Below are 19,983 nucleotides of genomic sequence, written 5' to 3' on the forward strand. Positions count from 1 at the left end.
TTGGAAGTTGAACGGACTTCCAGAATGGATTCTGTTCGACTTCCAAGGTACGACTGTACAATTTAAAGACTTGTGCTGGTAGTTCCCCACCCCCTTACGCTACTAGACTATGAAGATGAGCTTGACAGGAATGAGTCCCTACCCCCTGCCTATCATGGAGCTGGAGAGATAGGCATGGGACCTTTGTGTTATTGCTGGTAATATGTTAATCTTAAAATGGCAGTGCGACATTCAGTGCAAAATCAAGCATACAGGTAGATGTCTAGAGGTGTGGGTCAAAAGAGACAATAAGCTTTTTAGCAACTAAGGTTTAGTTGCCCGTGCTTAACGATTATTTATACCTCTTTATAGCTGCAGCTGTATTATCAGCAACTATCCCCCACCCTTTTTAGCAAAATTGATTTGTATTTTTGAAGTAAATATACCCACCCCAAAGAATCTCCCTATTTTCCCAATGAACAAGAAAGCAATTAGTCACCCTCTTGTTGCTACTACAATAAACATCCCTCCCATCTGCATTTTCCCAAAAATGCTGGACTACACTGCAGGATGTGTGCAATGCAAAGTAACTGGCCAAAGCATGTTGGTGTTAAAAACATTTCCCCAGTCCTGATATACCAAAAGGCCCAAGTGAATCAATATTGTACAAAACCTAGAATTTTTCTAGTAATATGAAAGAGATGAAACAAAAGAGAAAGTAGGTTGTCACTGGTACCTTCTCATAACTGTATCGCAAAAGAGCAAATTTTTGGTCAGGGGACAATATGATCTCTGAACTATTGTATTGGGTCTGTTGACGAAAGAAAAAGGCATTAATAGAAAGAAACATATATGAATACATAAAAGAAAAATGCTCAGACTGTAGCTGTTTTGATGGGAGAAGTATGTGGTATTCATAAAAACTTACTAAGGTGGCATTTGACAATATTTCAGATTCTGTTCCATCATCAGCATTGAAGAGTAAAAGGTTGTTTTCTGCCGTATGGAGATACTGTGTTCCTAAGGGAAAACATAGGAAGCCATTCAGTAAGACTCAGTGATGAGTAGTACTCATGGGGCACCAAATTCTCCATGCCTACTTCCTGTTTCCTGGGGAAGTGTGTTTGTTCCCCCAGGCTGATGCTGCTTCAACTTAACTTAAAGACACTACCTGTTTGCCCAAGCATTTAATACATGAATGTTTATTGGAATGTCATCAGCTAGTATTGGTTTTAATTCTATTTTAGATGCTATATATTTTTAGATGTTTTTAATTATTTAATCTCACGGTTAGTATTTTTGTGATGTCCTCTACGCTAGGCTCCTGTTGGAGTAAAGGCAGTATAAACATGAAAAGTATTATTATCATCAATAATAACATTGTATCTGAATACATAGTTAATGTATTCAGAAATTAAAAAGATGCCCCAGTACCCCTTCTCTGTGTTTGCACATATTTTGCAAACAACTTTTTTTTCTTTGTATCACGTATCATTAGTAGCCCTAATGCAGACAAGAAATACATGCCCATTACCTGAAATCCATTGTAAGTTGAAAGATTTGTATTGAAAATCACCACTTAAATAATCTTGTAGAGTAAATGTCCTGCGGGTGTCAGGAGAACCTGTCAATAAAAGGAAAAAGGCAAGATTGCTTGTGTTGGATGTCATCATCAAAAGCGAATCTGTTTGTAGCCCAACCCAGAATATACCATTTGCAAATAAAATGCCTTGATTACAATCATGCTTGCAACGACAATATGAGATTTGGGGTTTGTACCATCACTATGGTCTCTCATGATTGAACCCCACCAAAAAAGAAGCCTTATTGAAAAAGTCAAAGAAAAATCTATAGGTTCAACTTCCCTCTCCTTCATTAATTATTCCAAGAATAGTAAAATCACCTAACATTTCTAGATAGAAAGGCAAAAATGTGATGAGTGGCACAGCACTGTTTTGAAGTACTAAAGGTTATAACTACTTTGGACTAAGATAAGAACAAAAATATAGCGCAGCAGAAAAACATGCAAATCTGTTTATACCCGTTTTTCATATAAATTCTGCTCCCATTAAACTTTATACTTAATATGAGCAAATGAGTAATGCCAGTAATGAGATGTTTCAAAACAAGCAACACCATATATGGTGTTGCTTAAGAACTCTAAGAAACCAAGAAATCAGTTTTGAAAGCTTCAGTCTGCTATGTTAGGTCCAAACTCAAAAATTATTCAAGTTACTTCTTTCTCCTACTAATTCCCAAGCAGAGCTGGGCACTCTCTGCTAATTATAGATGGCTAGAGTCTTGTACTCAGTGCTGCTTGGGAATTCCAAGAAACCAAAAATAAATAAATTGGTGCAGTTTTGAAAAAGTTCAGTCTGCTATTTTGATTCCAAATGGTGTCCAGTTGTTTCCAAACACAGGCAAAAACCTGCTCTTTGATCTCAAGAACCATCATGCATAATTTGGTTAAAGTCAATGCAGATTTGAAAGGTTCAGTCCACCATACTGATTCAAAGTAGCCTCTAGCTGTAGCCAAGTACTGGGCAGAAGAGGGACCGCAGTTGCTCCCTGATCTAAGGAACCATCCTGAAAAATTTGGTTGCAATATCTTAAGAGGTGTCCAAATGCATAACAAACAACTTGCAAAAAAAGAAAAAAGGAAGCAGATTGAGCTTTAGTATGTAGTGCATTGTACTTTATTTTAATATATCAGGTCTTTTTGAAAAGGGTGAACAATTAGGTATAAGAAATATATCAAACATATTACTGCCATAAAGCAGTATGTTACAATAACCATAATATTTACATGCTAAGTAAGGATGAACGGTGCAAAGAGAAGATAAATGCAACCGGTACTAAAGCTACATTTTACTGCATGTGTTTATTCCTTCTCATAACCAGCAATATTTTAGAAGTAGTTTCCTGACAAATGGTAAACAAAAAGCTGGACTAGATAAATGCATCACGCTAGCAGCACTTTAAATTAAAGTGTACAATGAGTTAAACAGCAGGCAATTCTTATTCAGGATCTTGCATTCTGCAACCTGTAAAACAAATGAGCTGCTGTGCTTACAGAGTTAAACTGCTAAAAGTGGGAGGCTGCAATGACCAGCTTTTTGCCCCTTGTTTCTAATACAGCACATACTATCACACAAGTACCACTAGGTATTGGGCAGATAATATTGCCCCAGGTGTAGAGTAGCAGAAAGAATTACAAAGAACTACCTTTGCAGTGCAGCATCCTACATCAGATATTATTATAGCAAAAGAAAAAGAAGGGTTGCCTAGAAATATTCAGTTTTCTCCTTGTGTAGGTCATGAGAAAAGGAAAACATACATCCCATACAGAGTGCATCATCTTATGTTGTGGCAATACTGTGTGACCAGATCACCCAGCAATCAGGACCCTCCATGGCTCTCGAAGCAGCAAGCACATTCTCTTAGTCTACCACTATCCCTACTTGAGCTTCTCTGATAGTAGATAGCACCCTCAAGAGAACCAGCAACTCACATGCTTACCAAAACCAAACAAGAATGTTCCACAGGTGCTTACCGGAAAATCAGAACACCAATTCCAACTTGAATAAACAGGTAGCAGCTCTTCACTGCCTACACCTAGTGCCAACCAAGCTTTTAAGTTTTTAATGATCTTATAATACCAGATAAACAATACAAGGCATCTTAAATTTAATCAATACATCATGAGCTGCAGTGATATTCCTACTCAGCTGGGATGCAAATATAAAATTAGCATCTTATATTTAAGTTGGCATTTCATCCAGATTGAGGTTTGTTTGTCTTTTTACAGTTAAGCCTATGCCACTTTGTTTTGTTGCCTGGTACTATGTTTAGTTTCTGTGCAGATATTTTGCAGGCTACCACAAACATACATAGTTATTGCTCTCTCTCTCCGCGTGTGTGTATGCCACCATGAGCATGGTTTGAACTATGGGAAGTCCAGTCTGCTTATGCACATATTGCATACCTGAGTTCTGAATTTTATCTGAGATATTGATTCCTGGATTTTATCTGTGACACTGATCTGTAAAGTAAATAAAATCTGTAAAGAAAATAGAGTAGTCTTGTGCAAATGGTCAGGCTTCTTGCACCTTTAACATTTGTATAGAAGAGAAGATTTCAGCAGCTGCAAACTGAAATTTCCTCTTCTATTCAACTATTAAAGGTGCAAAATAATTGCCCAATTATCCGAATGTCTACTCAGTTTAATGTAGCTTATTCCAGTCTGCATCTGAATTGGAACTACCGTATTTTTTGCTCTATAAAACTCACTTTTTCCCTCCTAAAAAGTAAGGGGAAATGTGTGTGCATCTTATGGAGCGAATGCAGGCTGCGCAGCTATCCCAGAAGCCAGAACAGCAAGAGGGATTGCTGCTTTCACTGCGCAGCGATCCCTCTTGCTGTTCTGGCTTCTGAGATTCAGAATATTTTTTTTCTTGTTTTCCTCCTCCAAAAACTAGGTGTGTCTTGTGGTCTGGTGCGTCTTATGGAGCGAAAAATACGGTATTTAAGCTGTTTTCTTAATTATGGAAGAGTTTTTAACTGTTGTTATAGTTTCTTTGTTTGGTGGCTGTAACTGTTTTATTGTTTGTAACCCACCCTGGGACTTCGTGGTAAAGGATAGCTAAGAAATTTCACTGACAAGCAAACTTATTCCTAAGCAAGTCTGTTCAGGACACTGACCTCAAAAATCTGATGTTTAAGGGGCGAAAGAGAGCACCAGAGCGCCTCCGTACTATGCCTTTGATTGCCTAATTTGTATTAGCATTCAGCTGATTACTATTTCCCTCTCATTTTTCATTCTTCCGCCCCACCCATTTTGCAGGAAATTAAGAACATTTGTGTGAGGAACTGATACCAAAAATAAGGAGAAGTGGTGTGGGAGATGCCTCACACAAAACTGTATATTCAAAACACAGCATTAAAGCACTGTAAGATGTAAATGTTCTATTCTACATAATGTACATATTTGGCACTCATAGCTTTCTTCCATTTTTTTAAATGCCGTGTCAACAATTCACTGCACAGTCAGAAAACAGGAAGGCTGATCTGAGCAGAGCACCAAGAACTGGCTAGCAAGTAGCATCTGAAATGTATTATCTCTACTGTCTGTGAACACAGAAGTGTGACTCCCAAAACATATTTCAGGTTCCTTTTATGATAGCTTTATCATAAGGCCCCTGCCTTGTGGAGCTTTATCATAAGGCCCCTGCCTTGTGGAGGTGCCATCAGCTGGAGTTGGTAGCTGCAAAGCTAAACTTTTCTGACTTGATATAGCAGCACTTCATATATGGGAGCGAGGCACACACAGTGAGGCTCCATAATATATGCACACAGAAGCTCCCAGGTTCAGGTTTTGCAAATCTCAGGTAAGGAATCTCAGGTAGATGAGCTAGGAAAGGATGCAACCGAAATTCTGGTTAGCCATCACAAGTCACGGTTGCCATAGTGAGGTAGATAGAGTGTTATCTCAATTTAACGTAATAGCATGTTACATTATTATATAACACCAGGTATCTCTGCACCATCTAAGTCTTCTAACAGCAACTGCACACCAATTAAAGGACAAATAACAATTTGTTAACAAAATAGCAATATCTGAACATATAATTGTTAATGTTTGATGTTTTATTGTGTTTTCAATATTTTGCTGGGAGCCACCCAGAGCGGCTGGGGTAACCTGGTCAGATGGGCAGCATATTACTGACATCATCAGTATACAATTTGGAGTCTTTTATAGTTAAAACCTATGCACGTCTATTCTGAAGTTATTTCAATGGGCCTAACTACCAGGTAAGTGGGCCAAACATTACAGTCTTAATATTCCTTCAGTATGTTTCACTTTTTCAGGTATTCATGCAATCTTACATGCAGTTATGGTGCTGTAAATCTACAAAACAGTATTAAGGTATAATTACCAATTACCATAGTGTGAGGCTTTCACATACATGTCTCCGTGGCCATGAACTTAAACTTACTTCCCCTTGCACTAAATCATAACCCTCCCTCGATAGGAAGCACATTTCATATGAGACTGTTCTTATCTTCCCAAAGCCTAGCCCATCTCCAGATTGACAGCATTTTCAAGAAAAGATCCAAGCATACACCAGGAAATTAAGGTTTGCACAATTAAAGTGGATTACAGCACTCCATCGCCCTAGGAGCACAACAACCACCTTTTTTTTATTTAGATCCTGCCCATCTGACTAGGTTGCCCCAGCCACTCTGGGGGGCTTCTAACACACACACACACACACACACACACGCACACGCACACACGCACACACACACGTATCTACACATAATAAAACATTAAACCTTTAAAAACTTTCCTATACAGGGCTGCCTTCAGATTCCACTTTAAAAAATAAACAGACACAATCCTTCTCAGAAAGTGATGTGTACATTCACAAAGAAGTGTGGAATGAATGAATAATGGGAATATACTGGATGTATAAGCAAAACCTGTAAGCAAATCAGGATGAATGCTCATTGTTGTGTAACCTCCCCACAAACAAAACGGAATGAATGCACAATGAAGACTGGTAGCAGGGCCCCTGTAACATGTTACTGATGTGATAACAGTGTGTTAGTGGTGGGTTTATACTAGAGCATCCACACATAATTCTGCTTTATTAGTTGTCATGTGATGCTTCCCCAGCATTACTACTGACTGGAGAAGCACTCTTGCACTACAGTGGAATATTTATGGTTTAAAACATTACAGGATTTCAGTAGAAAGTTATGGGAATGCACTTATTAGAGCAGTGATGACCGGGGGGGGGGGGAACAAACTGGGGGGGGGGATGGAAAACTTCCCCAGTATACACACAATTATTTCATTCCCCACCCCCACAAGCCCTTCACATCTCCAGCACTGCAGTATATCCACCCTGAAACTTCTGCAGACCACAGCTGCAGGATGTGATAAACTTATCATAGTTTAACATAATAAGATCCAGCAGAAATTAAACAATCAGCAACAAACTCAACTAGCAGTCAAGAGACACAGAGAAACAGCAGAAAAGCCACTGGAATCAGTCACTGTGCGCCCTGAGAAATTAACTTACTGATGGTCCCTGTGAGCCCCAAGTATGCATCCACACAAAGGAAGTTGCCCATTGCGACTCTGCATGATTAAGGATACAATCCTATCCATACTTACAGGAGAGTAAATCTTATTCTTCTAAGTGCACTTGCCTTCAAGCCACAATTGACTACAGCTCCCTCTGTAAAGTCTGAAATTTATCCTAGAGGAAGTGTCTCTCTGTATTTCTAGAGGATTATTTCTTTTAGCAAGACAATGTTTTTTTCCCCTTTGCAACATTTGTACTTGGTGCTTTAATTTCTTATAAAACAGAGTAAAACATTTAAACTGAAAAGCTGTACCAAACACAGGACTCTATAATTAGACTGGACTTTGATCCTACTTAAGGCTTGTTTGAGATTACAACTGCATTTTTAACCTTTACTTAATCAGGAACATTGGACCAATGTTCAAGGGTTGGAAAGGAAATGTGTTCCAAGTTATCTGGATTGGTCTGGCTTGCCCACTAATATCCCCCCCCCCCCCCGATTCTTATTTTGTTTTGTCTCCTGCTTGCTCTTCAGTGGATATTATTTGTTGTTGTTTTTCAAAATATGTGCAATTTACATTTAAAAATTGTTTTTAACATCCCTGAATATTATAAAGCGTCTCAGCAAACTGCAACACACCATGCTTGTTGCCTAGAGATCTGCAAGCAGCTAACTGAAGCAGCTAGAGTTCCCTATTCACATCAATGGAGGCTTGCTCACAGCTGAAAACACAACTATATGTCAGTGTATCGGTCTTTTAATGAGTGCTTGTTCAAATGAATGGTTAAGGAAAAATCTGAGTATTCAGACTTACAAAAAAGGATGGACTCCCATTCCGCCATATATTGGTACCTTTTGCTATCAGAAAGGGGACCACTCACCCACATTCTTACAGGATTGGGGTGCAAGTGGGCTCATTTTGAGCAGCCGGATCTAGCACAATCACAACCAGCTTGGCCTTCAGAAGGAATGCTTTCCAGGAGTTAATTAACAGCACTATTAACTTCCTAGCAACTCATTAGCTGTCATAATTTTTAGCTGCCAAAAAAAAATAATGTTTAAGTTATATGTAATTAAATTTGTAGCCAGTTTACTGAAATAGACATTGTCCAAAATGTGGAAACTGTCAAAGGTTACAGGAGAAATGTTGATGTTCCTGCAATTGCAGAATTCCAAAACCTAAAGCCAGCATCTGGAACCATGTGAACAAGTTTAGTAGTCTGCACACCAAGACCACTATGCAAACCATAGCATATAATAGTCTTACTCCACTTCACTTTTTCATATGGAAACATTGTTTAAAAGATGTATCAAGTAATTGCTCTTAAAACATCAAATGCTACTGTGTGTAAAACATTATGTATCTATATAAATGTTCTCTCTGAATCTACAAAGTAGAAACTTCCTTAAATCAGCTACAAATTGCAACTGCCTTTCATCTCCATGTTCAGCACTGCACTGTAAAATATATTTATTACGATGTGCACAAAGGGTAAAGAAAATTATACATTCTTTATAAGCATACACATACATCGTTTTCTGCTTGATCTCTATAACATAAAAAATATTTATCTCCAACTATAGTCTCTGTCCTTTTTACAGCCTTGCTTCGATCCACAAATTCTAGAAACGTACAAAGCCATACATTCCAGCAAGTTTACTGTCAAGAAAGTAATGAAATTTTCATTTGTAAGGAAGGTTGTTGTTTTTTACTTTGTACTTTTTGAAAATGTAATCTCAATGTGTAGCTTCCAAAAGAATGGCCCACTGAATCTATCACAAAATAAAGAGAGCATGCAGCATCATACAGAAGAGTCTAGTTTTTGCAATGAATATGAAATATGAATATGAAAGTTTAGGCTACAATAAATCAGTTCACAGGATGCCACCAGTGGCGGAGCTTCATGTTCCGTCACCCGGGGGCGGAGAGCAGGTGGGGGCGGGGCTGGCATGCGTCCCGGGGGCAGCCATGATGGCACCCCACCAGGATCGCGCTTCCGGGGGCGGTGCGCTCCCCCCCGTACTCCTCTTCCTCTGCCAGTGGATGCCACTTGCCTCCATCATTCATAACCATGGTGCAAATTGCACAGGCAGCTCCCCATTTGCACACACTCAGCACACACACAACCACTGATGTGCATGCCGCTTTTGGCACTGGAAGGGGGGTTGGGGCAGGGGTGGAATGGAACAAGGGTGTAAGGGGAGTGGTGGAATGGAGTGGGCTTACATGGCTTCCACTGATACACATGTGCCTCGTGAAGCAACCCCCGCATAAATGGGGAGTTGCCTGTAACCTATCCCCTCCCTCTCCACCATAGCTGCTCTTTCCAAGTGCTCCTAACTGAGCGCAAGATCGGATTTAGGTTGAGAAGAGCCCAGGGCCATGAATTTTAGGGAAGGAAGCTGCAGGTGAGGCCATCAAAAGCATCCCCTTTCTTTATACATTAAAAAGTCACATCTACATTTAAACACACAGATCTGGCCCTAGTTGGCTGCCAGAAGGAATGCTCTCCAGATGTTAATGAGCAGTGCTATTAACTTTCAAGTTATACATTCATATGATGCCAAATGACATACATTCTGATCTCTCTCATGGTTTCCCATGCCGCTTGGAGGATCAAATCACTTCCTATCACCTACCAAGAGACAATTAACACTGCAAACTTACTTTGGTTTGTCAGTAAAGCTACAGGAACAGCAATGGCCGTAATGAGAACTGCAACACCAAGAAATCCCAACAGATACTTCACTACGGTCTGGGAAGAAAAAAAGAAGGAAGTTAAGAAGTATGTAATGTGCATAAAGAGCACATATATTTCTATAGCAATCATAGACAATGATGCCCATGCATCAAATCCAACCCACAACTGGCCTACCATTTATGGGGCCTTCTTAAAGGGTTGTGTCTTTTTAAAGGAAATATCTTTGTGCTGATTCACATCAGCACCACACTGAATATGATGCAATGCTTTTTAGCTCACATTTACCATTACTTATTAATGTGGCCAGCATGACTAAACCGCTTCTGGTGCACTGGAACACTGTGATGGAAACCAGAGCGCACGAAAACGCCGTTTACCCTCCCGCCACAGCAGTACCTATTTATCTACTTGCACTGGTGTGCTTTCGAACTACATCCCTACTGTAACTAGTGGAGGCTCTTTGACTTGGGTTTTGGGGGCATATCTTGTCCCCATTCAAAAAATTCTCTTCCATCCCCCCTCCCCCAGGTCTTCACACATCTCTAGTCCTTGCAACGCAGGAATCTCAGCTAAAGCATCCATGACAGATGGCCACCCAACCTCTGTCCCAACAGCTGTTATTTTCAGAAAGTTTCCCCTGGTGTTTACTTCAGAAGTATAAACACCACAGTCCCTCTCTGCAGACTTTTGGGGTTATTTGTGTTTTACGCGCATGAAATCGCATCAGTCCAGATGGGAAGGCAAGCAACTTCCGCCACGGTCCGAAGCTCCGCTCTTGAATCCGCACCCGCAGCCCAGCCCCAGGAGCGACCACGGGAAACCTTGCGCTTTCATTGGCGAGGAAGAAAAACGAGGACCGTACGTCTGTCAGCCAGCATCTCTCTCCAGGGAGGGGGGGGGGGTGAGCGCGCGGAGGTGCCCGGAATGGAGCGAGAGGCTGAGGCAGCCTCCAAACTCCGGGCGCACCCGAGCCGCCTTCGCCTTCGCCCACGAACAGCCTAGTCAGGCGGCCGAGGCGAGGCGCGTTCCCGTCGCCCCGCGCGCCAGAGAAGCGGCCGAACTTGCCGCCAGGGCCACACGGCTCGCTTCCTACCCACCTTCATTGCGGGAGCTCGACGAGGGGCGAAACAGCAGCTGCTGAGGAAGCGCTAGAAGTGCAGGGTTTCGCCTCAAGCGCGCAAGACTTTGCTCCCGGAAAGTTCACCGTCAGCAGCAGCGGCGGCGGCGGCGGCGGCGGCGCCCCGTTAAATATTAGCGAGGTTTCCAAGCGAGGAGCAAAAACCTCCCGGCTGTCACACACAAACACGCTCACGCTCGGGACGGGACACGTAGCCAGGCGCACGGGACAGAGGGAGGAGCCCGGCGGGGCAAGAGAGTCGGCGGCGGGGCGAGGCGGGGAATCCCAGCGTGAGGAGAGAGGGCCGGGCAGGCGAGGCGCCCACAGAGCGCTTGGGCGGGATACACTAGTCTCTCCCCACGTGGGCGCCAGTCCAGCTGGCCTGAGGTAAAGCAAGAGGAAAGCTTGTGCGAAGCGGAGGACCTCAAAGCGCGGGCGCTGAGGTGAGGGCGCGTGAGTTGAAGGAAGGAGCAAGTCTCTGCGCAGGCGTGCAGGTGACTGGGCCACGCCCCTGCGTTCGGTTTCTAAAATGAGGTGGGAGGGCCTGGCTGACTTCTCTTTTTCAGACTCAGGTAGGTAGCCGTGTTGGTCTGAGGCAGTCGAAATAGAAATAAAATAAATAAATAAATAAATGTCCAGTAGCACCTGATAGACCAACTAAGTTTGTTCTGGTATAAGCTGTACCAGAACAAACTTAGTTGGTCTATCAGGTGCTGCTGGACAATTTTTCTCTTTTTCATTTCTTCTTAGGCTCCAGTCCTCCACCCACTTGGGACTCAAGACTGAGTAGACTTGGCTAGCATGGCACTAAGAAGCTGTTCTTCTGAGCTCAGTTCAGTTGCATCTTTATGGGCAATTGAAAAGATCATGGAGTTAGAGGCTGTCATGGAAAAAAGGTGAAGGACCTCTAGACGGTTAAGTCCAGTCAAAGGCGACAATGGGGTTGTGTCGCTCATCTTGCTTTCAGGCCACAAACAGCTTTCCAGGTCATGTGGCCAGCATGACTAAGCTGCTTCTGGTGCAATGGAAGCCGGAGTGCATGGAAATGCTGTTTATTTTCCCGCCACAGTGCTACCTATTTATTTACTTGCACTGGCGTGCTTCCAAACTGCTAGGTTGGTGCTTCCAAACTGCTAGGTTGGCAGGAGCTGGGACAGAGCAACGGAAGCTCACCCCATTATGCGGATTTGAACCACTGACCTTCTGATCAGGAAGCCCAAGAGGCTTACTGGTTTAGACCACAGCAACACCTGCATCCCAAAAGGCTGTGATGTAGTGGAGGGGAAAATAGGGGAATGCAACTCCTGGTGGTTCCCCCCCCCCCCCAAGCAGAAGCTATGTGTTATTAGCCAGAGATCTAGGTGAGTGAGAAATTCACCTTGCTCTATCCCAGAGTTTCCCAAACTTGGGTCTCCAGCTGTTGTTCTCCAGCTGTTGGGTCTCCAGCTCTTGTCATCCCTAGCTAGTAGGGATGATGGGAATTGTAGTGCAAAAACAGTTGGAGACCTACATTTGGGAAACCTTGCGCTAGCCAGTGGTTCAGATGATAAGACCTTCAAGGGTATTTATTATTATAATTTTGTGGCAGATTAGCATAGAGGAACTTAGAAGATAAATAATTAAGAAAAGGCTGCATACTTCTTTCCACTGGAAACAGAATCCATGTACTGAATCACAGAGGAAGTTCTTTGATGTTTATGCTGTACGAATCTGTCTCATGAGGGGATTCCCCACATTGGATTTTGGTTGCACAAAACAAACACAGAAACACAGCCTTCAGTTTTTCAGCTTTCAGTAGCAGAAAAATTAAAATGATCTTTGGCTTTGGATTTCCCCCTCCTGAATTGCACCTTATTTGAGTTGTACATGGTGGTAGGGATAGATATTCCAGATGTCAGAGTCCAAGGGTGTGAAGTTCCCTAAAAGTAGTAATTGAGATACCTGAGAAATGTTAACAGAACACAACCCTCTGAATAGGGATGTGCTTGAAAAGAAAAGTATAAAAACCAGGCACATTTTTCAGAATAACTTTGTGGGGTGATATATGTATTATACATCACATTGAAAAGTCTATAAAAATGACACATGCAATAAATGGTTATATAACCAGAAATGGCACGTGTGAAATAAATGACATATGCAAAGTGACATGCAAGAGTGATGAAAGTGACATATGTAAGATCATGTCTTACACACATTAATTGATCAATGCATCCCCTGTTCCTATTCTCCTAATAACTACCATAGAACATAGGCCCGTCAACAGCACAGCTTCCTTATCGATAGCCAGGACCTGGCTGGGTGTAACCCTGGCCAAAAGGAGGGTGATTGCGTGCATATGGATTAGGGCCACTTGGAGGGGGTGTCATAGTAGTTCCAGGCGGTGGAGTGAAGCCTGGTCTTGGCTGATAAGCACCTGGCTGGCTGGGAGCCCTTCGAGGTTGCGAAGCTGGGGTCACATTATAGCTGGCCGACTGTGAAGCTTGTGTTGTGTAGTTCTGTGCAGGAAAGGTGCCTGCCTGATACTGCTGGGGAGGCTGAGCTGGCAGCTGCTGAGGTTGAGGCTGGTCAGGAAACCCAGGAGCTGGAGCCTGTGAGGGCTGCTGGCTGTATGCTTGGAACTGCTGTGCTTGTGGAGGAGCAGTCTGCTGGCTGTAGCCTGCTGGATACTGCATACCATACTGTGGCTGAGGGTGAGGCTGCTGAGCAGGGTATCCAGCTTGTTGTGGATATTGTGGATATATCTGGCCTTCCATCTGACCAGTTTGTGGCTGAGTTCCTCCATATGGTGGCTGCTGTGGTTGAACTCCAGGTGGATGAGCTGCAGAAGATGAAGAAGCAATGCTATCGGGTGTTCCGGAACGTTCTTCTACAGGGGCACTGGGGGGGTCCCGAAACCTGATCATCTGCCAGCCCAAATGCTGACATGACTTTTTTTTTATTTCATCTTGATTTTTTAATGGATCAAAAGCAGACATACTTGCTGCTATAACTTGAGTAGAAGGCTTGACAGTGGAGTAAGTAGTAGCAGGCTTATCTTCCCTACTCTCTGCAACATCATTTTCAGGGAGGCTTGTGGAAAGTCCTGGTTCAGCTGGGGGCTCTAGGCAATCCAGCAAACGATTCACTTTGTTACGAAGTTCTATCAGCTCTTGACGGAGGTATTTCACTTGATTAGATTCTAGAGGCCTTGGCTGCCCATTCACAAACAGTGTCAATTTCAGTATCCTACTGCACTGAATTGCAAAAGAAAGATCTGAGCTATCAAAGATTTTTATAAGATCTCCATCTTCGTCTTTGTATTCTATTGTAACTTCATCATTGCTCAGAAGCTTTCCCCTGAAAACTCTCTGCATCATCAGCACTAACTCGTCATAGGTGATGTCCTCATTGTGAATGGGAATTCTTCTAATATCATCACCCATTTGAGCTTTAATTATAAGCTTTCCACTCAAATCCAGTTGTCCATTCATGGTTAACTCTGGCCTTCTTACACAGCTGTCTTGTAAAATGTATTGAGTAGCTGGGCAGATTTTCCCTTTTACTTTCAGCTGGAGGACAGATGTCCCGCCATGCAGCAGTGGTTAGTAAAATATAACAATAGGCAGCAGTGTGTGGAATTGCTGCCGCTGCTGCCGTACGTGGCAAAGAGACTCGGCCAAGGCGGTTGCTGCTGCCACTCCATGCCTTTCGAGGGTATGGTAGATAAACAGATTAAGGTCGAAGTTATGCCTGGTGGCTTTTGTAAAATTTCTGTTTAACAGTCACCATCATGATCAGCCCTTAAAAAACAGGAGTGGAAGCAGCTGCTTTCTGGTCAGAGCTGTAATAAGCGCCAACAGGAAGAAAAGTTGGTTTGTTTCAGCCGCAATAAATCTTTCAGCAAGTTCGAGATTTCTTCTCTTACCTCTGCACCGATTGTTGTTTCTCGTCCCCCATCCACCTCACCCTGCCAAAAAGTTATGACAAAGGGCTGATTACTTTTTCCATGTCCAAAGCTGATAAAGTGTTCATTATGAGGGAAGGCATGTACGAACATCTTTTAATAATGTCCAAATGGATAGGAAAAATGTGGGTAAACAAAAGGCACAATTTCCTGCACCCTTAAAAGCTTTCAAAGCAAGCACCCATATATTCAAGGCATAGGCAGAAATGTTCGTTGCCAGGAAATAAGCATATGGCTTATAAAAAAAAATCTTTGAGAAATCAGGATTTAATAATGAGAAGAAGAAAAATATTTAGAACCCATTCTGATCATGAGAACTAAAGGCTTTGAAGAGTTTTCCATTTCATTTAATTACCTAAAAAAATAACTGGCATTCAGAATGCTATGAAGAGATGCAAAAGTGAGATTTATTTCAAAACTCACTAGCTACACGTGTACAAGTGTTCGTGTGAAAGAGAGTACACTTACTGATTTGTTCAGTTCAGCTATTTTGTACACACACATACTCCACAGTAATTGAACACTGCATGTGAATAGCCATACAAATGTACAGCTCAAGTATTTGTATACACAGATTGTGCACTTGTTGAATGCACAATGTGAACATCCATAAGAAGTGGACAAAAAAAGAAGGAAGAAGGTTCTTATTCTTCTGGACATACAGCCACACTCATATCCTTGTACAGGAGAAGAACGATATATTGAGTCCAGTGCTTGCATAATATGGCATGGCATTTTAAAACATCATTTCTTTACACTTAGAAGGTTTAGGCGGTCCCAGCAATTGTGGATGTACCCACACCTGCCCAGTGATGTGGGAATATTCCAAGCTCACAGTCTCAACTTTGTTCACCTGTGGCATGTGCAAGAAGAAAAAGACATCACCTAATCAAAGGAAGGTTTTTCAAATATGTATCAAGCAACCACAAGCACCTGTGTGGATGGCTGGATCTAGAACAGGCTTCCTCAAACTTGGCCCTCCAGATGTTTTGAGACTACAATTCCCATCATCCCTGACCACTGGTCCTGCTAGCTAGGGATCATGGGAGTTGTAGGCCAAAAACATATGGAGGGCCAAGTTTGAGGAAGCCTGATCTAGAATCAACCTAGATTAAAAGCAGGTATGTTGAGAATGAGTGCGAACAATTCCAGATTGAGAAAAGCTACATTTTTGTGTTGCAAGCAGGTTCATGTGTACGCAGCCCCATTTTTAATGCTGCACTTTGATCCTTCAATTTGCCACAAAGGTACATTTCGATGACACCTGGCAGCATCAGACTGTCACCAACAAGGAATCATTTAGTATAGTGAAACAGGTTTTATGTAACACTCTCCTTAATGAAATCACCTGCAATGAGCTCGAGACAAGAGAGCCTTCTTATAAAAATGATGCATTATTTTTATAACCTTATTGTCAGATGACTCATTTTTTGTTTCTGTGTCTTTAAAATATTCTGCTTAATTTATGTTGCTTTGTTTTTAATTGAGATTCTGCACAACACTGATTTTTTTTTTTTAATATTAGTTTGTGGTATAGAAGTGAATGCACAGTAATAGACAGGTGTTGATGATAAACCGGTTTTGCAAATGAACCTAGAGGAAATGTGATTTCTGCACACTTTACAGAAGATTAGCATGCTCCATTTGTTTCATATCAGTGACAACAATGGTTTTAGTCAATCAGGAGCTCCGTAAGATAAATGCTTCTCTAATATAAAACCTCTGCTGTGGTTACTTTTTTGATTATCAAAATACATTTCTTGTCAAATGGTACCAAAAAATTAACCCTATGAGATACACACTGTATTTCCTAATGAGCAAGTTTCAGGGCAACTGAAGCGAATACCTGTGCAATTTTTACTGAGTTTTAGTAAAATGAAAAGCATTTTCTCTAATTTTTAATGTTTCAGAAATTATTCATTTTTAGAAATGGTGGGTGCGTATGCCATTTCCTGTTTTTCTGCTATCTGTCCAGTGTTTGAGCCATAAAAATTGGAACTGGAAATACATTGTTACAGGCTCATCACTTGTCCCCTTACTCTTAAGCACAACCGTAAACCAGTTCAGATAGATGCTTGCTTAAATCTGCTTTCAAGAGTTGCTACTCAAATGTCATTTCACTCTTTTCATAATTTATTGGGTGGCCTTAAATTTGTAGCACAGTATTTCAGAAAATGCATGCAGACTTGAGGACAGAAGCGAAAAAGGGCACTGAAGACTATTAGATGGAGCTTTGTTCCTCTGTTCCCCTCTCTCCTTCCAAAGGCAATTCCATTGGAATACCAGATTCCATTCTGGCTAATTCAGCAGGGATAGGAGAGAGTTTTGATTCACTTCACAGCAGTTCACATTTTCCCTGTCCAAAACAATATGCGAGCTAAAACACATTCGCCCTTCTAAATTCTTAAGTTTTCTGAATTTCACAGTGCCAAGAAAAGTGTACAAAAATGCATGTGCCAGGGCAAAGTGTGCATAAAAGGCAAGTATTAGCAAAAATAATATTAAAAAGCATCATATTAGGGGAAATGGCTTTGCAAAAATGTGTGTATTAGGCAAAATTACATGCAAACATATTAGGAGACATTTGCAGGTGAATTTTCATGAGGACTTAAACAAAAAAGAATTCACAAATGATGTAGGAATGTGGAGGATTGGTTTTAAGATTAGAAAAATGAGAAACCAAAATTGACAGGTTTGCCCATCAAAGTGCCCATACAAAGTTGGGCACTAAAATGCAAATTCCGTTATTCAGATCATCAGGACCTCCCTTGAAGTGAATTAATAGGCAAAACTCAAAGGCTACCTCTTATGTTAAGTCCCTATGATTGAAGAGCTCCAGTCTCAAACCACACACTATATGGCACACAGGCAGGGAAAGTACAATGGAACATTATAATGCTCATAGTGTGCTGGGGGAATGGGGAATTCTGACCTGTTCCGGAATTCTGACCTCTCTTATCAGGTAAACTTCATGTCTGAAATGCTTGCTGATAAATGTAAAAAAAAAAAAAAGTTCATTTCTCTAATGATGTGTGTAGATCATCTGCTCATCAAATTCCAGCTTTCTGGGTAACCTAATGCATGTTGAATCCCAGGTTATAGCTGAGGCATAAAAATCTTACCTTCGCCATTTGCTTTTCTATCAAGCGATGCAAGTGCCTTGGATTATGTGTGCACCAAACCTTATCTTCTGAGCTGGTGGGGGAGCACCTTTGAGACCCCAGTTTTTTTCCTCTCCTCAGCACACATCTTGCATATTCTCAGATATGTACCGCAACAGAATGGCAGCAGGTATCATCCACTACAAAACAGCGCAAAGCCTTGGTAAATCTGGCAAGTAACGTTTACACACTTGCCTGGAAGCTCATCCCACTGAACTAAATGCAGCTTGCTTCTGAGTAGCCAGGCATAGGTTCGCACTATAAAATGCCTTAACAAAAACGAAGCAAAAGCGCTTATCTCTGAAAGGATGCAGGATAAATAGTGACTTAAAAGGGGAAAGAAGCACATTAGTATTGAAATATACGTTGAGGTTAAAAACCCTGAAAGAAGGAACATATGAGGCAGAGGAATGCTCCAGATGCAAAGACATAATTTGGGGGGGGGGGGTGGCATCTTTTGTGAGAAATATTTTTAGTCAGATTTTCTTTAACTGTCACCAGCTTTATGAAATGAAACATTCCAGGTAATGCCTTGCTGCATTTTTCATGGTGTTCCCGTGTTTTAATGCAAAAAAAATGAGGCTGGGTCAAACAAGCGTCCATTGTTTCCCTTTATCCTGGAAGAGATTTCTGCAGGTCTGCAAAAAATGTAAGAGCCAAATGTCAAACTGTTTCCTCTTCTTCACTGATATTAATGGCAAAGCTCCAAAAAATAGGCATCCTGACATTTCAGTTGGGATCGCTGAATCCTTTGTTTGCAAACTAACAGATTACATTCTGTACTTTTTGTAGGGAGCTGCTTCCAAAACTGTGGGACCTGGCAGCCCTCAATTGACCAGGGTGGGATCAGTGAGTGAAAGAATGTGGTTTTCCAAATACATGAGCACTTTAGGGTCCAATTGTCAGCTATATGCCAGGAATATTTATTATTATTATTATTCTGCAGTGATTTATAATGGGGACTATACAGCACTTTCAGGCAGGGTGGGGTAGAGAGCAGGATTACAAATTTCAGGGCTTTCAGAATTTTTGGGAGCAGATGAGGGTCTATTGTACGACCCACCCACCTCTTAATCTTTGCTATAGGTGCGTAATGGAGATGCATGGACATCCCCTCACCGGACTACCCACCTGTAGTCCACCATTTACCACTCTTGAAGCACCACCACTGCCTTTCTGCTGCAGCGAAACAGTCAGCAATGTGTCTGTAGGGCTCTTCAGCGGTGCCTTGTTCTGGGGAAGTCTCGCTTGCACAATGGTAGCAAAAACGAGAGCGGAAGAGGGAGAAGCTCAGTGCACAGGGGTAGAGGCATCTAGGAGGAATCGGTGGAATCAGAACGAATTGAACTGGCCTTTTCCCCCACTCCCTTCCCTCATCTTGCAGTGGATTCTGATAGCTGAACATTGCTCACGCTGCCCAGAGGCTAAAATCCCAGATTAAAGATTTGTCTTTTAAAAAGTGGCACACAACAAAGAAGAACGGAACAGGATGCCTCCCTCCCTTTGTCGTTGTTTTGCTATCAAGATCTTTTTTTAAAAAAGGCTCGAATGAAAAATTAAGCTATTCTGATTTTATCTGTAAGCCGCATGTTATGGTAAGAGGCAGAGTATAAATAATAAGTGTACTAAAATCAATAAATTGGCACTTTCTGGAAAACTGGTTTCTCCCTTGTTATGTAGTGTTTGTATCCTGCTCTTCTTCAATAAGTACGTAGGTATCGAACAGAACAGAATAAACAGAAAAGTTAATAATTTATTACAGAAATTTCCTTGTTTGTATGAGCTTCAAGAATCTGTCACCTCATGTTCCATCTTTCACTACCTCTGCCACCTCTCCATTCTGCCCTGTAAGAACAACTGCACAACCACTCACCCAGTTCCAGACACAAGTAATGATGTGGAGGAGGGCCAACATGGAGGAACATAGTTCCAGGACTTTCTCCTGGCCAGCAATGATGATGTCATATGCTGTAGCACCTGTCA

At 41.8% G+C, this 19,983-nt stretch overlaps 1 protein-coding gene, 1 long non-coding RNA gene and 1 pseudogene across 3 annotated transcripts in view; 1 reads left to right on the forward strand and 2 right to left on the reverse strand.

Annotated features, from left to right (window-relative positions):
• The window catches only part of DPP4 (dipeptidyl peptidase 4), a 52,675-nt gene extending 41,640 nt beyond the window's left edge, over nt 1-11,035 (reverse strand). The window contains exons 1-5 of the mRNA XM_081006806.1: nt 10,874-11,035; nt 9,743-9,830; nt 1,514-1,603; nt 908-999; nt 716-790 (exon numbers count right to left, since the gene is read on the reverse strand). Of these exons, the coding sequence (XP_080862932.1) occupies nt 716-790; nt 908-999; nt 1,514-1,603; nt 9,743-9,830; nt 10,874-10,879 (351 nt within the window). The 5' untranslated portion in view covers nt 10,880-11,035. The remainder of the gene's footprint in view (nt 1-715; nt 791-907; nt 1,000-1,513; nt 1,604-9,742; nt 9,831-10,873) is intronic.
• Nucleotides 11,036-11,173: 138 nt separating this feature from the next.
• LOC308479277 lies at nt 11,174-19,657 on the forward strand. Its single transcript, XR_013987591.1, has 2 exons — nt 11,174-11,336; nt 19,087-19,657. It is a non-coding gene; the product is annotated as an uncharacterized lncRNA (long non-coding RNA).
• On the reverse strand, nt 13,134-14,477 carry LOC308478925 (protein TFG pseudogene; annotated as a pseudogene). The gene has a single exon. The product of its transcript is annotated as a protein TFG pseudogene (transcript).
• Nucleotides 19,658-19,983: the final 326 nt, after the last annotated feature.

This window comes from Podarcis pityusensis, assembly GCF_964106645.2.
Source record: "Podarcis pityusensis genome assembly, chromosome: 1".
NCBI classification, from domain to species: Eukaryota; Metazoa; Chordata; class Lepidosauria; order Squamata; family Lacertidae; genus Podarcis; species Podarcis pityusensis.